We start from the raw sequence: 14,704 nt of genomic DNA, 5'->3' as shown, positions 1-14,704 counted from the left end.
CCCATCCACATTTTCTCTCTGTTCTCTAAGCTGGGGATCTCTGTGCAATGTTGTTAGAGCTGAGTGTATGAAATCTGGGTACAAGACGTTCTTTGTACAGCACGTGCTTACCCTTTTCAGACAGGAAGCCAGCACATCTCCATAAACAATGTGATGGCACCAGTTAAAATTAGGTTGTTCTTTCTTGCCTGCAAGCCTATATCTTGTCAAATCACTACATACTTCAGCTGGGGAAGCCATGATTAATGAAAAATGAATTAATGCTTTGAGAGCTGCAACGTTGTGCGTGTATTGCTCTACATCAGTGCCTTTCAAGTCAAAGCTTAAACAGAATCTGGTGCTATCTTTTACTAGAGATGCCACTGCAATTTTTCTTTGGGGGCACAGAAGGATATTTTACTATATACTGAATATACATAACTATTTTTGCCTTCATTAATTTATTGCTGTTCTGTGTTTCATGTTAGCTTTCTCACAGGAGGTGTTACACCTGAATCCAAAGCAGACCAAATGTTATCTAGATTTTTCTGGTTTTCTGCCTTTTGTTTTCTGGTGTAATGTTGCGAGTGCTATGTCATTGATAATGTGATCAACCAAGTAAAGTGGGACCTTTCTTTTTCACGAAAGTCACATTCTTCACTGGACAGGTGATTACACATCCATGTCTTTGTTTTGGTAGATGTGCGTCCTGGATTCTGCTTCTCCTCTTTGACCAACGGGCGCTGCAGCAATCAGCTCCCCCAGCCTTTGTCCAAGATGCAGTGTTGCTGTGACAGTGGCCGATGCTGGTCTTCTGGTGCAGCTGCCGCTCCCGAAATGTGCCCAATCAGATCCACTGGTATGAACCCACCTGTATTCTTATGAGTGTGGCTGAACGCTGACTTAGGCAGTGATTCTTTTGTTGGTGATGTTTTAATTAAAGAACTACGCAGAATAGTTTAGGCTGGTGGGAACCTTGACGTTCCCACTCCTCTGCTCAAAGCAGAGCCTTCTATGGCAGGTTGTTCAGGACCCCAGGAGGCCAGGGCAAGCAGAGATAAACAAAGGATTTTATCTGTGGCTGCTCAGTGTTTTGTAGCTTGGTTATTCCAGCCCTACCTGACTCATACTTTGTTTTCAACATCCTCTTGAGGCTCAAGTTAGTTCCCCAAAGACTTCTAATAGATCCCTGTTCCCTCTACAGTTTCATTCTCATTGAAATGCTTGGATTTACTTCCTCTTATGTCTAGCTTTCTGCGGTGCCATTTATTTTCTGAAGTTCGACACAGAACATGATTCCTGTTTGCTACCAAAATATATTGTACTTTATTGCCTCCCTGTGTATTGAGATCCTGAGATAATGTGAGATAGGATTTATAGAAAATGGTGAGCAGATTGTGAAACTTGAGTGTGAAGGTGTGGAGGAAAGATGGTTTTAGATTGTTTAGGACTGAAGACCTAATGAAACACTTCAGAAAAGAATGCAAGACGCTTAAGGATTGATGAGAGGAGCTCTACGGAGGTGCAGTGAGGAATGGGAGTCGTAATGCTATAGCAGTGTAGCTCTGAAGAAGTTGTCAGAGGTCATGTATGGGAGTGTTTATTATCCTTGGTTTTAATCCTGTGAGTGAAACTGCGTAATACTGGTGCAGAGATCTAGATCAGAACTCTTGGAAAACTCTTCTTGGTTCTATCACTCTCTCATTAATAATATTTAAATATGTTAACTGTCCAAGACTGGCTAGAATAATGCTAAAATAATAGTGTAATCTGTTGATGCTCCTCTGAAATAGGAAGACAAGCAGAAAGCTTTCAGTCTTAACATGGTCCCTGTTTCCTTTACATAGTCTATTTATTCGTATATAACTGCTGAATAAACTGGATGGAAAAGTGAAGTAATTTGGCCTGGGCCACAGATAGGCGTAGTGGAGAAGGAGCTAGAACCTATGACTTCCTGACTCATGAATACATACAAGGTCTTCCAGATCATGGCTACATGCTTTATTTTTTTTTCCTTTTTTTTTTTTTTTTTCTCCTTGACTTGGGACATAAATTGAGAGTATGAATTTGTTTTTCCCAGAGTGCTTTGAAATTGCTTGAAAGACCTTACATGTGTATAAGGTATTGCTGGCATTATTTAATCAAGTTCAGTTACCCCTTGATGTATCCTAAGAAAGCAGAATGAAAAAATTAGAGCTGTCAGTGGCCCATAGTCTCTCTAACTCTGAAATGGAAATTTTCTGCAATATAAAGTGGCACACTAGCTGCATAATGTAAACAAGCAGTTGCATTTTCACTGTGGGCAGCAGACCCAGATGTTAGTATAAACAGGCTGTTTAGTGCTAGCAATTATACGTGGAGATTAAAGGTGCAATAAAAAAGCTTGCACTGTATTTCTTTGCATAACACAGCAATAACAGTTTATGTGGAATGGCAGGGTTTACCATTGATGCTATAAATTACTTTAAACATGGTATCTTGGGCATCCAACCATGTGTGTATTCAGGAGTCCATTCATGTGTACTAATTCCATGCAACCCATGGGCATCCCCAAGGCCAGGGTTTCTCTTTGCATGGAAGACCTGGTGGATTTGCTTTGGATAACTGGGTATTCCCAGTCTAGAGTGAAGAAGAAGTGCAGTATTGTTTCTTTCACAAAGACTGACTACTGGCTTGTGGAGAATGTGCAATTAGAGTATTGGCTGTTAAAATCACCATCATTAGCAAACATTTGCATGTTGGAATTTGTGCATGTGCATGGACACTGTGTCTTCTTTCTTACCTCTGTTTTACCACAGGTAGACCACTGACTGAGAGTAGATTCAGTTTACATAGGAATAGGCAAAATATAAAACTAGGAAAAAACCCAGATAAACAAAATACAACATACAATGCAATAAAATCTTATTTGGAATAATGTAGAGATTTAAATCGCTCTAAGGAGCAATAGAGGGAAATACAGGGACACATGAAACAAACTGACTATTAAAATAAATGCAAAGACCATAATCAGGAGAATCAGAATTTTTGGCTGCCATGCTTATTTAACAAATTCTCCGTGATTTGGGAGGATCTCATCATGTGTTTTACAGGTGGAAATTGAAGTGAGATGAAAGGTTTGAAGGCTGAAATATCCAGCTCCGTTCTTCCAAGACTGAATTTATTTTTCAGTTCTCATTTTTCACATTGTTTCAGGAATTCATGCATCTCTGTAGCATTTTGTTTTCATTATATACCTTCTCCCCCCTGTGGTACTGTAAACTTTAAAATTTTGGTGTTCAAAGCTATTGGCTGCACAAATAGTTATTTGTGTACACATGAATTGCAGACATGAATTAGGTCAGCTGGAAATGTGGTCTTTAATTGTGATATTCTGTGTGCATTCTTTGGATTGCAAGTTCCAAACCCACACATCCTAAAGACAAAAGAGTTGGGGGCAGGAGGAGAAGTGGGGCAGTAGGGCAGATGCCAGTGGTAGAGATAAACAATAAGAGAGTGCATAACACTCATCATAGACTGTGCTTGCAGCAAAACAGATCATCTTCCCGTCATCTGAAAAAGGATGAACTTGGTGTGAATCAGACTCCATTTCTCTTTGTCCACTCTTCTTGGATTGCACCTCATTTAGTTTCTGCTTTTATTGGTAAACTTCATTTTCACAGAGAAATAGTATTAGTGTGTTCATTCTCTAATTGGCTTTGCCCCATTGCTTGTATTTATATTTCTTTCTTTTAGGAGGTTAACTTTTAAGAAATCCTGTTGAAACTGGGCTTTTTTCCCTGTTCAGTATTTTTCTAACTCTCTGGCAAGCTTTGTATTAAATTAATTTAAGATCAAGTCCAAAAGTCCTATTTTAGGTAAACTTCCCACTGAGTTCATCAAGGATTTTGCCTGAAAGAGGACTAAACAGATGAAGTTCAGGTCTCCATCTCACTGTTAAGTTTCATGCCTGGAATGTCAGTTATGTTACATTTTTGCTAGCAGTCTTCTCACAAGAGATATTGATAACATCCTGTGGATTAGTAATTCACAGAACAAAGCTAGTTCCTGTGAAGAAAGCATACAGGCTTAGATTTTCCAGATTATTTAAGGTTATTGTTAATCTGAAACTATGTGAAAAGAGGGAGAGTTGGATTAAATAGAAAGGCTACAAGAGTCTAAACCAGGATTCATGTTTTTGTATTTCAGATGAATATCGCAAATTGTGCACAGTAGCTGCTTTGCTGCCAGCAAGACCTGACCTTCCTCCAAGCCGTCCTGACATCATCCCTCCACCAATCATTCCTGGTGTTTACCCTCCTCAACAGCCAGAAATTGTCTATCCGTCTAGAGCTCCACCACCTCATAGTAAGAAAGAAATAATAACCTTTCCCTGTGCCATTTGCCTTTAGCTTCTTTTCAAGCACATGTTTCTGAGGACCAATTTACTCCCTTCAGTTGTTAGTATCTTCTTACTTTATGTGGACATCTGGATATCCTTCTAATTGTAGCCTGATTACCATGTATGGTACAGCAAGTGTACCTCATTAGTAGTGTTTTCCCTGTTAAGACACGATTCAAAAGTGACATCCTCATTGACTGTGCTGGAGCCTATGTATTGCAGTAGTTACTTTACTGTTATTTTAAGGCTACTGTGAGCTTAATGCATGTCAGCATTGAGAAACATGAATAGCTCTTTGGCTAGGTTGTGATAGTTACTTTCATTAAACAGCTTAGCTGGGAGAAAGCAGCTTCTTTCATGTTGTTTTCTTCACTGTCACTTGTCCAGGCAGAAAACGTACCAATAAAAATAGTGGTCTGCTAGACAGTAAGACTGACCAAAGTGAAGAGAACTTTGTCAGTGATATGCATGGATAGCTTAGGTTTCTCTAGGGCAAGGAGGAAGCCAGAATAGGATACCCTGATACATTCCTTATTCTGTCCTTTGCTCAAGGAATTTGCCACCTGCCAATATAGCCTGTGGTAGGCACATGCCACCTGAAATCATTTGACATAGTCACATACTCTTTTGCAAGTAAACACAAGCTCATTTCGCCTGTGCTCTGTCGAGATGTGAGCAGGCTCTGCTTGCACTGGCACTGGGCTGAAACTATAAAGTCTTGGTTCAGCACCAAGTTGAGCTAATAAGCCTGAGAGGCATAGTATGTTAACTCGGGCCTGACAGCACGCTGACGTAGCCACACAGCTTCTGATCAGCTGGGAGCACGGACTAAGCCAGCTCACATCTGTCTGCCAGAGATCGTGTAGGATGCCTCCCAGGGTTATTCCTGCCCTCCTCTCACTCTGCTGTCTGTGAAAATAGAGATAACTGAACCAATATGCCTGCTCTTTGCTACTGTAGGCTTTTAGTGGAGTCTCTGCAGTGTCATGTACCCACTCTACCATTAGATATGAGCAGAGTTGGTCCTTTTGTGTCTTGCAACAGAGGAAAACAAGATCATACTTGCCAAAAAAAACCCCATCAGTGCTTACTAGCTGTTTTCAGACAGATCTCTTAAAGTCAAAGTGCCATTTTATCTCTCCTAGTGCTGACTTTCCTAAGTAATCGTGTTACAATGGAAGGTAAATGTTGACTTTTAATGACAAATGCTGCACAAGTTGCAGATTACCAAGAATTGTGATGATGAACTATTACAATATCTTTCCAACTCTGTTATTTCAGTGATTGTGCCAATGAACTTGACTGACTATTGCCAACTGTTCCGACATCTCTGCCTTAATGGACGCTGTGTTCCCACTCCTGGGAGCTACCGCTGTGAGTGCAACAAAGGATTTCAACTGGATGTTAGAGGAGAATGCATTGGTATGTGGTTTTCTGCTTTAAAGAAATTTTTGTTTTCTTTTCCACACAATGTAATAACTCTTGAGTTCTTAAATTAAACCACACCCCCACCAAAAAATCCCAGTAAGTAGACTTTAAAGTGTTAGTTGCTTTCAACTGCAAACTTATTTTTACAGCAGTTTTGTCTTTAAGACGGTATTTAACAGATCTTGTAACATGCCATAAAATTATACAAAGGAAAGGTTTCCTTACTTTGCTAATTTGTGACTGTTACGTGTTTATTAATGATATGACATCTTTAAAATGCTACCAGCTCTTTGAGTATGCCAACGACCTCATATTAACAAAAAGTAAAACAGCAGTAATGGTCTCGGGTTTAGTGAGATTTACAAGTCTTCTTTCAGCTCATCAAGAGTATCTTGTTGAGCTCTTGAGCCCTGTCATTTTGGAACTCAACCAGAGCTTGATGATAGGAGCAAGGATTAGCTGTCTTACATGCAAGCTCTTGCTTTTGTCAAAATCTGTGTCTGATGGGCCAGGGTACATGAAGGTGTGGGATTAAGACTTCTACCTCTCACATGTACAATGTCTTGTCTTGTTGAATACTCCTTTTTTCCAAATCTTGCTTAGCTTAGAACATGGGGTCCTTTTACTGGGAATTCAGTGGTCTCCTATCATTTTAGACTGAAACATGCTGTTTCTCCAACTACAAAACAATAGAATACCCCTACAGACCCAAATAACTTCCAATCAATGTCTTAGTAAAAATATATTGTCTTTGTTCTGCAGATGTTGATGAATGTGAAAAGAATCCATGCATCAGTGGAGACTGTGTGAACATCCAGGGATCCTACATATGCCAGTGTCGTGTAGGATATCAGAGCACAGCAACTAGAACAGAGTGCCGAGGTAAAGTTTACAGTATTCCAGGCATATCTGTGCTATTGTATACATACCATGAGGGAAAACAGATTTTAGCAAAGTTTAACAGATGTGTTAAGTATGACATTAAAAAAAAATAAAAATCAGATACGTCAGTGAAAATGAATAACCTGCTTAGGCTGGCTGTTCCCAGTCTACATAATGAAGAAAGACGTCTTGTGCTGGAAGTATCTTGGCACCATTTGTGGCTTTGAAGTGGAAGAGACATCTTTTCTTCTAAAAAAAAAAACACCAACAGTTGAGACTTTTTTGCTTTTGCTTCCTGAGGATCTCAAGGACAATTCAGCATCCCTTCTTTGAGGAAACCTTTTACTGTTAAAAGGTTAAGAGAGGTTGGGGGAATAATAAATCTTTTAGTGGGTAAATGTAAGACTACTGTGCCCATATGTGGTCTCTGTCCACTGTCAGAGAATGAAATAAACATAATTTACAGCAATGGAAGTTTAAATGAGGTATGGAAAAGTAGTGAGGCACTGGAAAGGCCTAGGTGGGGAAGCTGTAGAATCCCCTTTATTGGTGAATTGAAGATCAGACTCAATAATAGTCTTCATAGTCTTCATCCTATGGGAGTGGGGATCACATAGGTCCTCAGTGGTCAGCCCTCTGTCAGCGTTCTGTGGCTCCCAGACTGTCCTGGAGTGTAAAATCTGACAGTAAAGGCTGATGCAGTCTTTTGTAGTTAAGTCATAGTGAGAGACTTCTGGCAGGAGAATGAATGTCTTGGATATTCCCTAAGAAATGAAGCATCTAAATGAAACAGGATGTTTGAATGTTCAAGAGCCCCAGCTTGTCTTCATGTTATGCTTTCTGCACTGAGGAGGCTTCCTTAAGCATGCACTCATTCTGAAGCAGAGTTTCTGAAAAGCCAGAGGAAAGCTATCCATATTACTGTGCAGTTTGGTTTTATTCCTTCTTTTTGTGAATCAGAATCTTTTTGTGGTATAGAAGCTTGCTGCAGTCCAGGAGGACATGCGGAGCCAGCACCACTGCTGCATGTTGCTGGGAGTATTTGACCTAATTGCTGCCAAAGAACCATGTTGCGGAAGCATCTTCATAGTTGAGCTGCCTAGTGGTGAAGGAGTGCTGAAGTGGAGTCTCAGTGGTGATGAATTTACTCATGAGTCATTTTTGTCACACGCTTTTAATTTGACTGATTCATTACACAAACACATGGTTGTCAGAAGCCCAGTAGCTTAATGGCATTAAAGTGTGGTCACTTAGCAGTTCCTTTGCAGTCTATGGGAACTGTGCTTGCTTGACAGGCAGTTCAGAAAAATGCTGCAATGTGAAGAATCTTTGTTTTCTGAAGGAATTTTTAGGACCAGTTTAGGTAAAAGAAAAAGGCTAGTGGGGTGCATTTGGCAAAACATGCGTACAGCACTGGTGCCTGCCAAAACCAGCATTTGCTGTAACATTACTGTGCATGACGACTTTGCGCATGGAGATTTTGGTTTTTTTCATACACAAATGTATCTGTGCTGATATGCCTTTGCAAATGTATTCCTTACACCTGTTCTGGAAAAATGACATCTTCATAATGACCAGATGTTTATCTATTCCTTGCTCTGAGATTCCACGAGAGGCTTTGTTTTTGCTTAACAAGTCCAATAGATGACTAGCAGACATGACAGGCATTGCTAGTCTATATCAAAAGGTAATGATATAACTGTTACAGGATCCCTTACAGTTCTAGCAAGAGTATGGCTGAATCAATATGTTAATTGGAAATGAAAACAAATAAGGTTGGCACATTACGATTAAGCTAACAAAAAAACTTAAAAAAATCTTTTCAGTTGCAAAAGAGGGGATATAAAATGGAACCTCAAAAAAGAAGCTGATGATTAGCTCTGAATGTGTGGGAGTCAAAGCATTTAATAGCTAAGGTGCTTACTGTAATCCACTTGACAATTCTGTGTGTAGGAGGTCAGACCTTACCTGGAGAGGGCAGCAATACCAGACATTTCAGTGAAAGGGGAGCTTTGGTTTTTACAAGTTTCTTGGTGGGGTAATCCACAATATTATTTCATATTTTGAAAATTAGAAATGTAACATAAACTAGTGGTGTCTGTCTGGTCAGCTGTGTGTATGTAAAGAACAGCAAGATTCTGTGTTAATTTTCTGCACTGTGATTTAAATGGCATCAGATGCCTAAGAGTACAAATCCTAATGAACTAAACTACCAGAAAAATCTTAAGTATTTCTGCCTGTCCTAAGGAAGAAAGCTGGTGGAATAGCTGAAGCAAGACTCAGGCTCAACAGAGTGACACAAAGGTGAGGGGAAAGGGGCTGAGAAGAGAGACAATTCACTTCTATGCATAGCTGATTGATGATGCTCATTTATCAATCAATCAATCAAGCCTGTACATTTTTGCTCAAGTCAAGATGGCTGCAAGCTGCCACCACAGTGAGCTGTCACTTGAGCAGTGCTTGCCTCTACTGACCTGGTTGCTTGCTTGCAAAACAGTTAGTTTCAGGGATTTCTTATCAGCTTGTTCGAACTACTATGCTGCTAAGAAGGCAAATACAGGTTCACAATTTCAAGAGGCTTCAGTTTCCTCTCAGTTATGTAGGGAGCAAGGACATTTTGGAGGGCAGCCAAAGCTGCTTCTTGCAGGATAGGGTCCTGTGAGCCAGTGGACAGGACCTGGGGAAGGGCATCTCCAGGGTGGAAAGAGTGGTTTGATGATAGATAGGTCTGCATGGACTGGTTGAGATCTCTGTGAGCAGAGTCCCCTGTGTGCAGGAATCTCTGGGAGATGGTCCAGGCCTTGATGGAGAGCACTGAGCAATGTGAAAAATGTCTAGACAGTCCGTCTCAGCATCTCCTCTCCCCTCATTTGGAGGAGAGGGATTGCTGCCAGCCTTGTGTGATATCACTATTCAGGTCCTCCAAAACACTTGCCAAACACCTCCTGCAGATAGAAGGAGATGAGGACCTGATGTTTTAAATATAAAATAATCCAGATAAATATCTCCTGAGGTGGGAAAGTCTTGAACTTTCCTGTTATCTCACCAAGCAGCAGTAGAAAACCTCCTGCCTTTCCTTCAGTAGGTAGCTATTGTTAAGTTAAACTTCAATAAAAATATTTTTGTGACAAAAAATGCAAAAAAAAAACCCCAGTTGAAAGGTTCTGACTCTTGTTTGAGCAAGCTGCAGGGTACTGTTCACACTTGAAATCTCAAGCTGATTAACATTTTCCACCCCCATAATGTTTGGCTGTGGAAATCAAAATAAATAAATCATTTTTCAGGTGAATGTAGTTTCCTTGTACGATTAAAAACCTAGGGGAAAGGGAAATGGGAAAAATTCTTCTTGAGTATAAAAAAAGGGAAAACCTCAAAATGTTACTTGTCTGTCTGGTTGGCTTTCAGACATTGATGAATGTTTACAGAATGGCCGTATCTGCAATAACGGGCGATGCATAAACACAGATGGCAGTTTTCACTGCGTCTGTAACGCTGGCTTTCAAGTGGCAGCCGATGGGAAAAACTGTGAAGGTAAGCCTTCTCTGAGTTGTTACCAGTAATTACAGTTGCAAGAGGTTATTCACATCAATGAAAAAGAAAAGAACCTCTGTTTTGGGGGAGAAGGAACGAGGAATCAAATTTCTAAATACCTTTTGCTGTATCTGGGAGGGCAAGTAAACTACCTTTTGCAGCCAGTTCTGGAGCCTTGGCTTGGCAATCTTTACTGGGCTGTCTGTCCAGCGGGAGAAATAGCACATACCACCAGCGTGAAATGCAGTGTCTGTGTTGGGAGTGGTACATTTCAAATTGGAGCACAAGTCACATGCTGCCTGATTTTACTGTGTGTTTAACAGCATGCTTTATGGGATCTTACTGGGTGACTAGTAATATGGTTTATGTAGATTCAGACTGGTCTGACCCATACAAACTGTTGTAAGAAAAATTTGTAAACATAATTGATGTGTTCCTACCTCCCAGACCTTTAGTAAAGGGGAGAAAAAGAAGAATGTTCTTTATCATGCTTCCCAAGGTTTTTGGGAGGTTTCCCAATGATCTCTTCATACGTTAAAGGAATTTCAAGCACTGTTCTTAGAAACATTTTTGGCAGAATATTATCTCAGTGATTCAGCTCAAAGCATTAATGCCAAAATTCTTGGTTGGGATAGATGCATGATTTTTTTTTTTAATCATAAATTATTTCTGTCTGACTTAGCCTGTAAGTAAAAAGAAAACACACCATGTCTAGAAGTGTAATTTCTGTCCAAGACAGCTGCAATATTAAGGAAAATAGCACGGTTCTGAATATATTGTAATGTCATTATGATCCAGTGATTTTATGTGCTAGTGGTGATTCTGTTAATCCTTGGTAGAGACAGACATTTTAAGACTCGATTTTTCCTGACCCTTTTTTACATAGAGTTCAGTACTATAAGCTGCTTTTTAAAATATCTTATTATGAAACTATATTGACTAAATATATTTGGAAATGAATATATTTTGGAAAAAACTTTGATTCTTATTCCTTTCCCACCAAATACCATGTGCTAATAGTAATAAGAACCAGGACATCAGCAGTCTGGTAAAACATTTTTAATTCCATTGCATATGTTGCCAGAATGTCTGTTGCATCCACTTATGAAACAGTTTCATCTCTGTCATGTAATGCATGGAGTTCTGTTCTTAGGAATACACGTGCACCCACACTAATCAGGAAAGACCATGGCATTGTGCCATACCTTATTGTAACTGTGTATAGTCCTTTAGATAAAACTGGTAAATAGTGCAGTTGTTTTGATCTGTCATCCAAAACTGATTTCATTTGTGCCAGGACAACATGAGAACTTAAAAGAACATAAAAGCTTACTCAAATCAAGCACAGAATTCTCAGTACTTGCCTTTTATTTTTACTTTTTCACGTGAGTAACTAATTTCATGCTATGCCATTAGGTCGGAGGGTGAATAATGCTAGTATGAAGCTATGATTAGTAGTTACCATCTCTCTGTGACCTGTCATGCTGAATGCAGGCAAAGGGCAGAATTCATTTTAAATGGAAGTTGATCATGAAAGTGCCTACAGAACGTGTGCTTGAGTACAGTGCTGGAAATTCTCCTATGTCATAAATCTTAGGCTCATCCTCCCAACACAGATACCTACCCCTCCCCTTTAAGGTCTTCTTAACAATGTAAAATTGTCTTTACCATTCCAAATAGGAGGCTGCTTCTAACCTAGCTTCTATTTACATCAAGACTGCAAGCCCTCTTCAATTACATACCTTTCTCTCACTTTTTTACAGTTTTTGCCAACTGGCAGTTATTAATCTGTCCCATTTCTTGTCTGTTTTTTATTCTCTTCACTCTTTTTTGATGCATACCTTCATACCTTAATGATTCATTACGAAAAAAAAGGAGTAATTGCTGTGACACATCTTCTAGGATGGTGCAGTATGTCTCATTGTATGTTTGATAGACCTCTGACAACTAGGAAAGAAATCACATTTCATCTTTTTGGCTATAGGTAGTAAGAGTTCTTTTACTTGAGTATGATGTCCATTATGTTCATTTTCAGATATGGATGAATGCAGCATAAGGAACATGTGCCTTAATGGGATGTGCATCAATGAAGATGGCAGTTTTAAATGCATTTGTAAACCAGGGTTCCAGTTAGCATCTGATGGACGCTATTGCACAGGTGAGCACAATAAATGATGAGTTCCCAAAGCCTTATTTCTTTACAGTAATCCTTGAGGACAAGAAATAGTGGGCAGAGTTCTCATCAGATATGCTTTTGTAATCATCTAGAATATTTGTCATTGTGCAACACAGTACTCGGTCTTCTCCACAGCATTGAGCAACCACCCTAGCCAGCCAGTGGGAAATACTCTTTGATCAAGGACTGTGTGATCTGACTTAGTTAAACTCCAGGTTTTTTTGTCTTCTGCAGTTTGGCTCCAGTATGTCTCACTTTTTGTGTTTGGCCTTTTAAAGTTTTCTGCCTTTGGCCACCAAAACACCCTAGTTCATTGCTGCTTTTGCATTTTTCTCTCACTCCTTCCAAGATGTTCCTAGTCAGTATAGCATCTCCGAGAAGTGCCCAGCACCCAGTATGACTGAGATGCAGACATGAGTGCTGCAAGATTGTCTTTTCCATTTGCTGCACTAGCTCAGCAGTAGTCCCCTGTGGGAGGTGCTGCAATGTTCTAGTTGGTTGTTATATCATCAGAATTGTTGTTTAGTTCCATCAAGAACTGGAAGTTCTGTGAATATAAATCTTAATGTTTCAACAGGTTTTATAGGCACAAGGCAGAAGTCGAAACAAGGAATAAACAAGTGCTGGGCGAGGTTACTTACCATTTTTCTTTTGAAAAAACTAAAATCTTTTAACTCTTGGAGTGAAGACAAAAATTCTTACACCTGGCAAATAAAAAAAAATCACACTGTGTTACACAGCACATCTTGTTCTCAACCGATAAAAACTAGAATGTGTGAATAAATAATTTGGTTTTGAGTTAGTGATGTGAAAGATAAAGTAAATTAATTTGCATTCTGTTGCTTCTTGAACACTGTACCAGTCTTGGATTTGAACTGCATGGTGTCTAGACTTAGACTTTAGATCCAAACGAGGCGAATAAATTCGATAAAACATCTGAATCATAGAATAGAATCATAGAATCAACCAGGTTGGAAGAGACCTCCAAGATCATCCAGTCCAACCGATTATCCAGCCCTAACCAATCAACTAGACCATGGCACCAAGTGCCTCATCCAGTCTTCTCTTGAACGTCTCCAGGGATGGTGACTCCACCACCTCCCTGGGCAGCCCATTCCAATGGGCAATCACTCTCTCTGTGAAGAACTTCCTCCTAATATCCAGCCTAGACCTCCCCTGGCACAACTTGAGACTGTGTCCCCTCATTCTGCTGCTGGTTGCCTGGGAGAAGAGACCAACCCCCACCTGGCTACAACCTCCCTTCAGGCAGTTGTAGACAGCAATCAGGTCACCCCTGAGCCTCCTCTTCTCCAGGCTAAACAACCCCAGCTCCCTCAGCCTCTCCTCATAGGATTTGTGTTCCAGGCCTCTCACCAGCTTTGTTGCCCTTCTCTGGACATGTTCCAGTACCTCAACATCTCTCTTCAATTGAGGAGCCCAGAACTGGACACAGTACTCAAGGTGTGGCCTGACCAGTGCTGAGTACAGGGGAAGAAGAACCTCCCTTGTCCTGCTGGCTACACTATTCCTGATACAGGCCAGGATGCCATTGGCTCTCCTGGCCGCCTGGGCACACTGCTGGCTCATGTCCCTGGGGGACACCACTAGTGACTGGCTGCCAACTGGATGTGGCACCATTCACCACCACTCTCTGGGCTCGGCCCTCCAGCCAGTTCTTGACTGATTTCAGAGTGAATCTGTCCAAACCACGAGCTGCCAGCTTTGCCAGGAGCTTCTTGTGGCAGATGGTGTCAAAGGCTTCGCTGAAGTCCAGGCACACTACATCCACAGTCTTCCCCGCATTCACCAGGCAGGTAAACTGATCATAAAAACAGATCAGGGTGGTCAGGGAGGACCTGCCCCTCCTGAATCCATGCTGGCTGGGCCTGATCCCTTGACCATCCTGTAGGTTCTGTGTGATTGCACTCAAGATGACCTGTTCCATAACCTTGCCTGGCACTGAGGTCAGGCTGACAGGTCTGTAATTTCCTGGTTCCTCCTTCAGGCCCTTCTTGTGGATGGGCATCACACTGGCCAGCTTCCAGTCATCTGGGACCTCTCCTGTGAGCCAGGACTGCTGATAAATGATGGAAAGCGGCTTGACCAGCTCATCTGCCAGCTTTCTCAGCACCCTAGGATGGATCCCATCTGGTCCCATGGACTTGTGAGGATCCAAGTGGCTTAGCAGGTCCCTTACTGCTTCCTGCTGGATTGCAAGGGGACTATACTGGTCCCTGACTCCATCTGCCCGTTCAGGAGGCCAGTTGTCCTGAAGACAGCCTGTCCCACTATTGAAGATTGAGGCAAAGAAGGTGTTAAGTACCTCT

The 14,704-nt window shown here is 40.9% G+C and overlaps 1 protein-coding gene across 1 annotated transcript in view; it reads left to right on the top strand.

Annotated features, from left to right (window-relative positions):
- Positions 1-14,704, top strand: part of FBN1 (fibrillin 1) — a 151,489-nt gene that overhangs the window by 63,851 nt on the left and 72,934 nt on the right. Inside the window, exons 9-14 of the mRNA XM_054387954.1 lie at positions 680-838; positions 4,168-4,326; positions 5,642-5,782; positions 6,551-6,670; positions 10,076-10,201; positions 12,237-12,359. Coding sequence (XP_054243929.1) covers positions 680-838; positions 4,168-4,326; positions 5,642-5,782; positions 6,551-6,670; positions 10,076-10,201; positions 12,237-12,359 — 828 coding nt within the window. The remainder of the gene's footprint in view (positions 1-679; positions 839-4,167; positions 4,327-5,641; positions 5,783-6,550; positions 6,671-10,075; positions 10,202-12,236; positions 12,360-14,704) is intronic.

This window comes from Indicator indicator, chromosome 16 (assembly GCF_027791375.1).
Source record: "Indicator indicator isolate 239-I01 chromosome 16, UM_Iind_1.1, whole genome shotgun sequence".
Classification (NCBI taxonomy): Eukaryota; Metazoa; Chordata; class Aves; order Piciformes; family Indicatoridae; genus Indicator; species Indicator indicator.
This window is presented reverse-complemented; position numbering and strand designations above follow the sequence as displayed.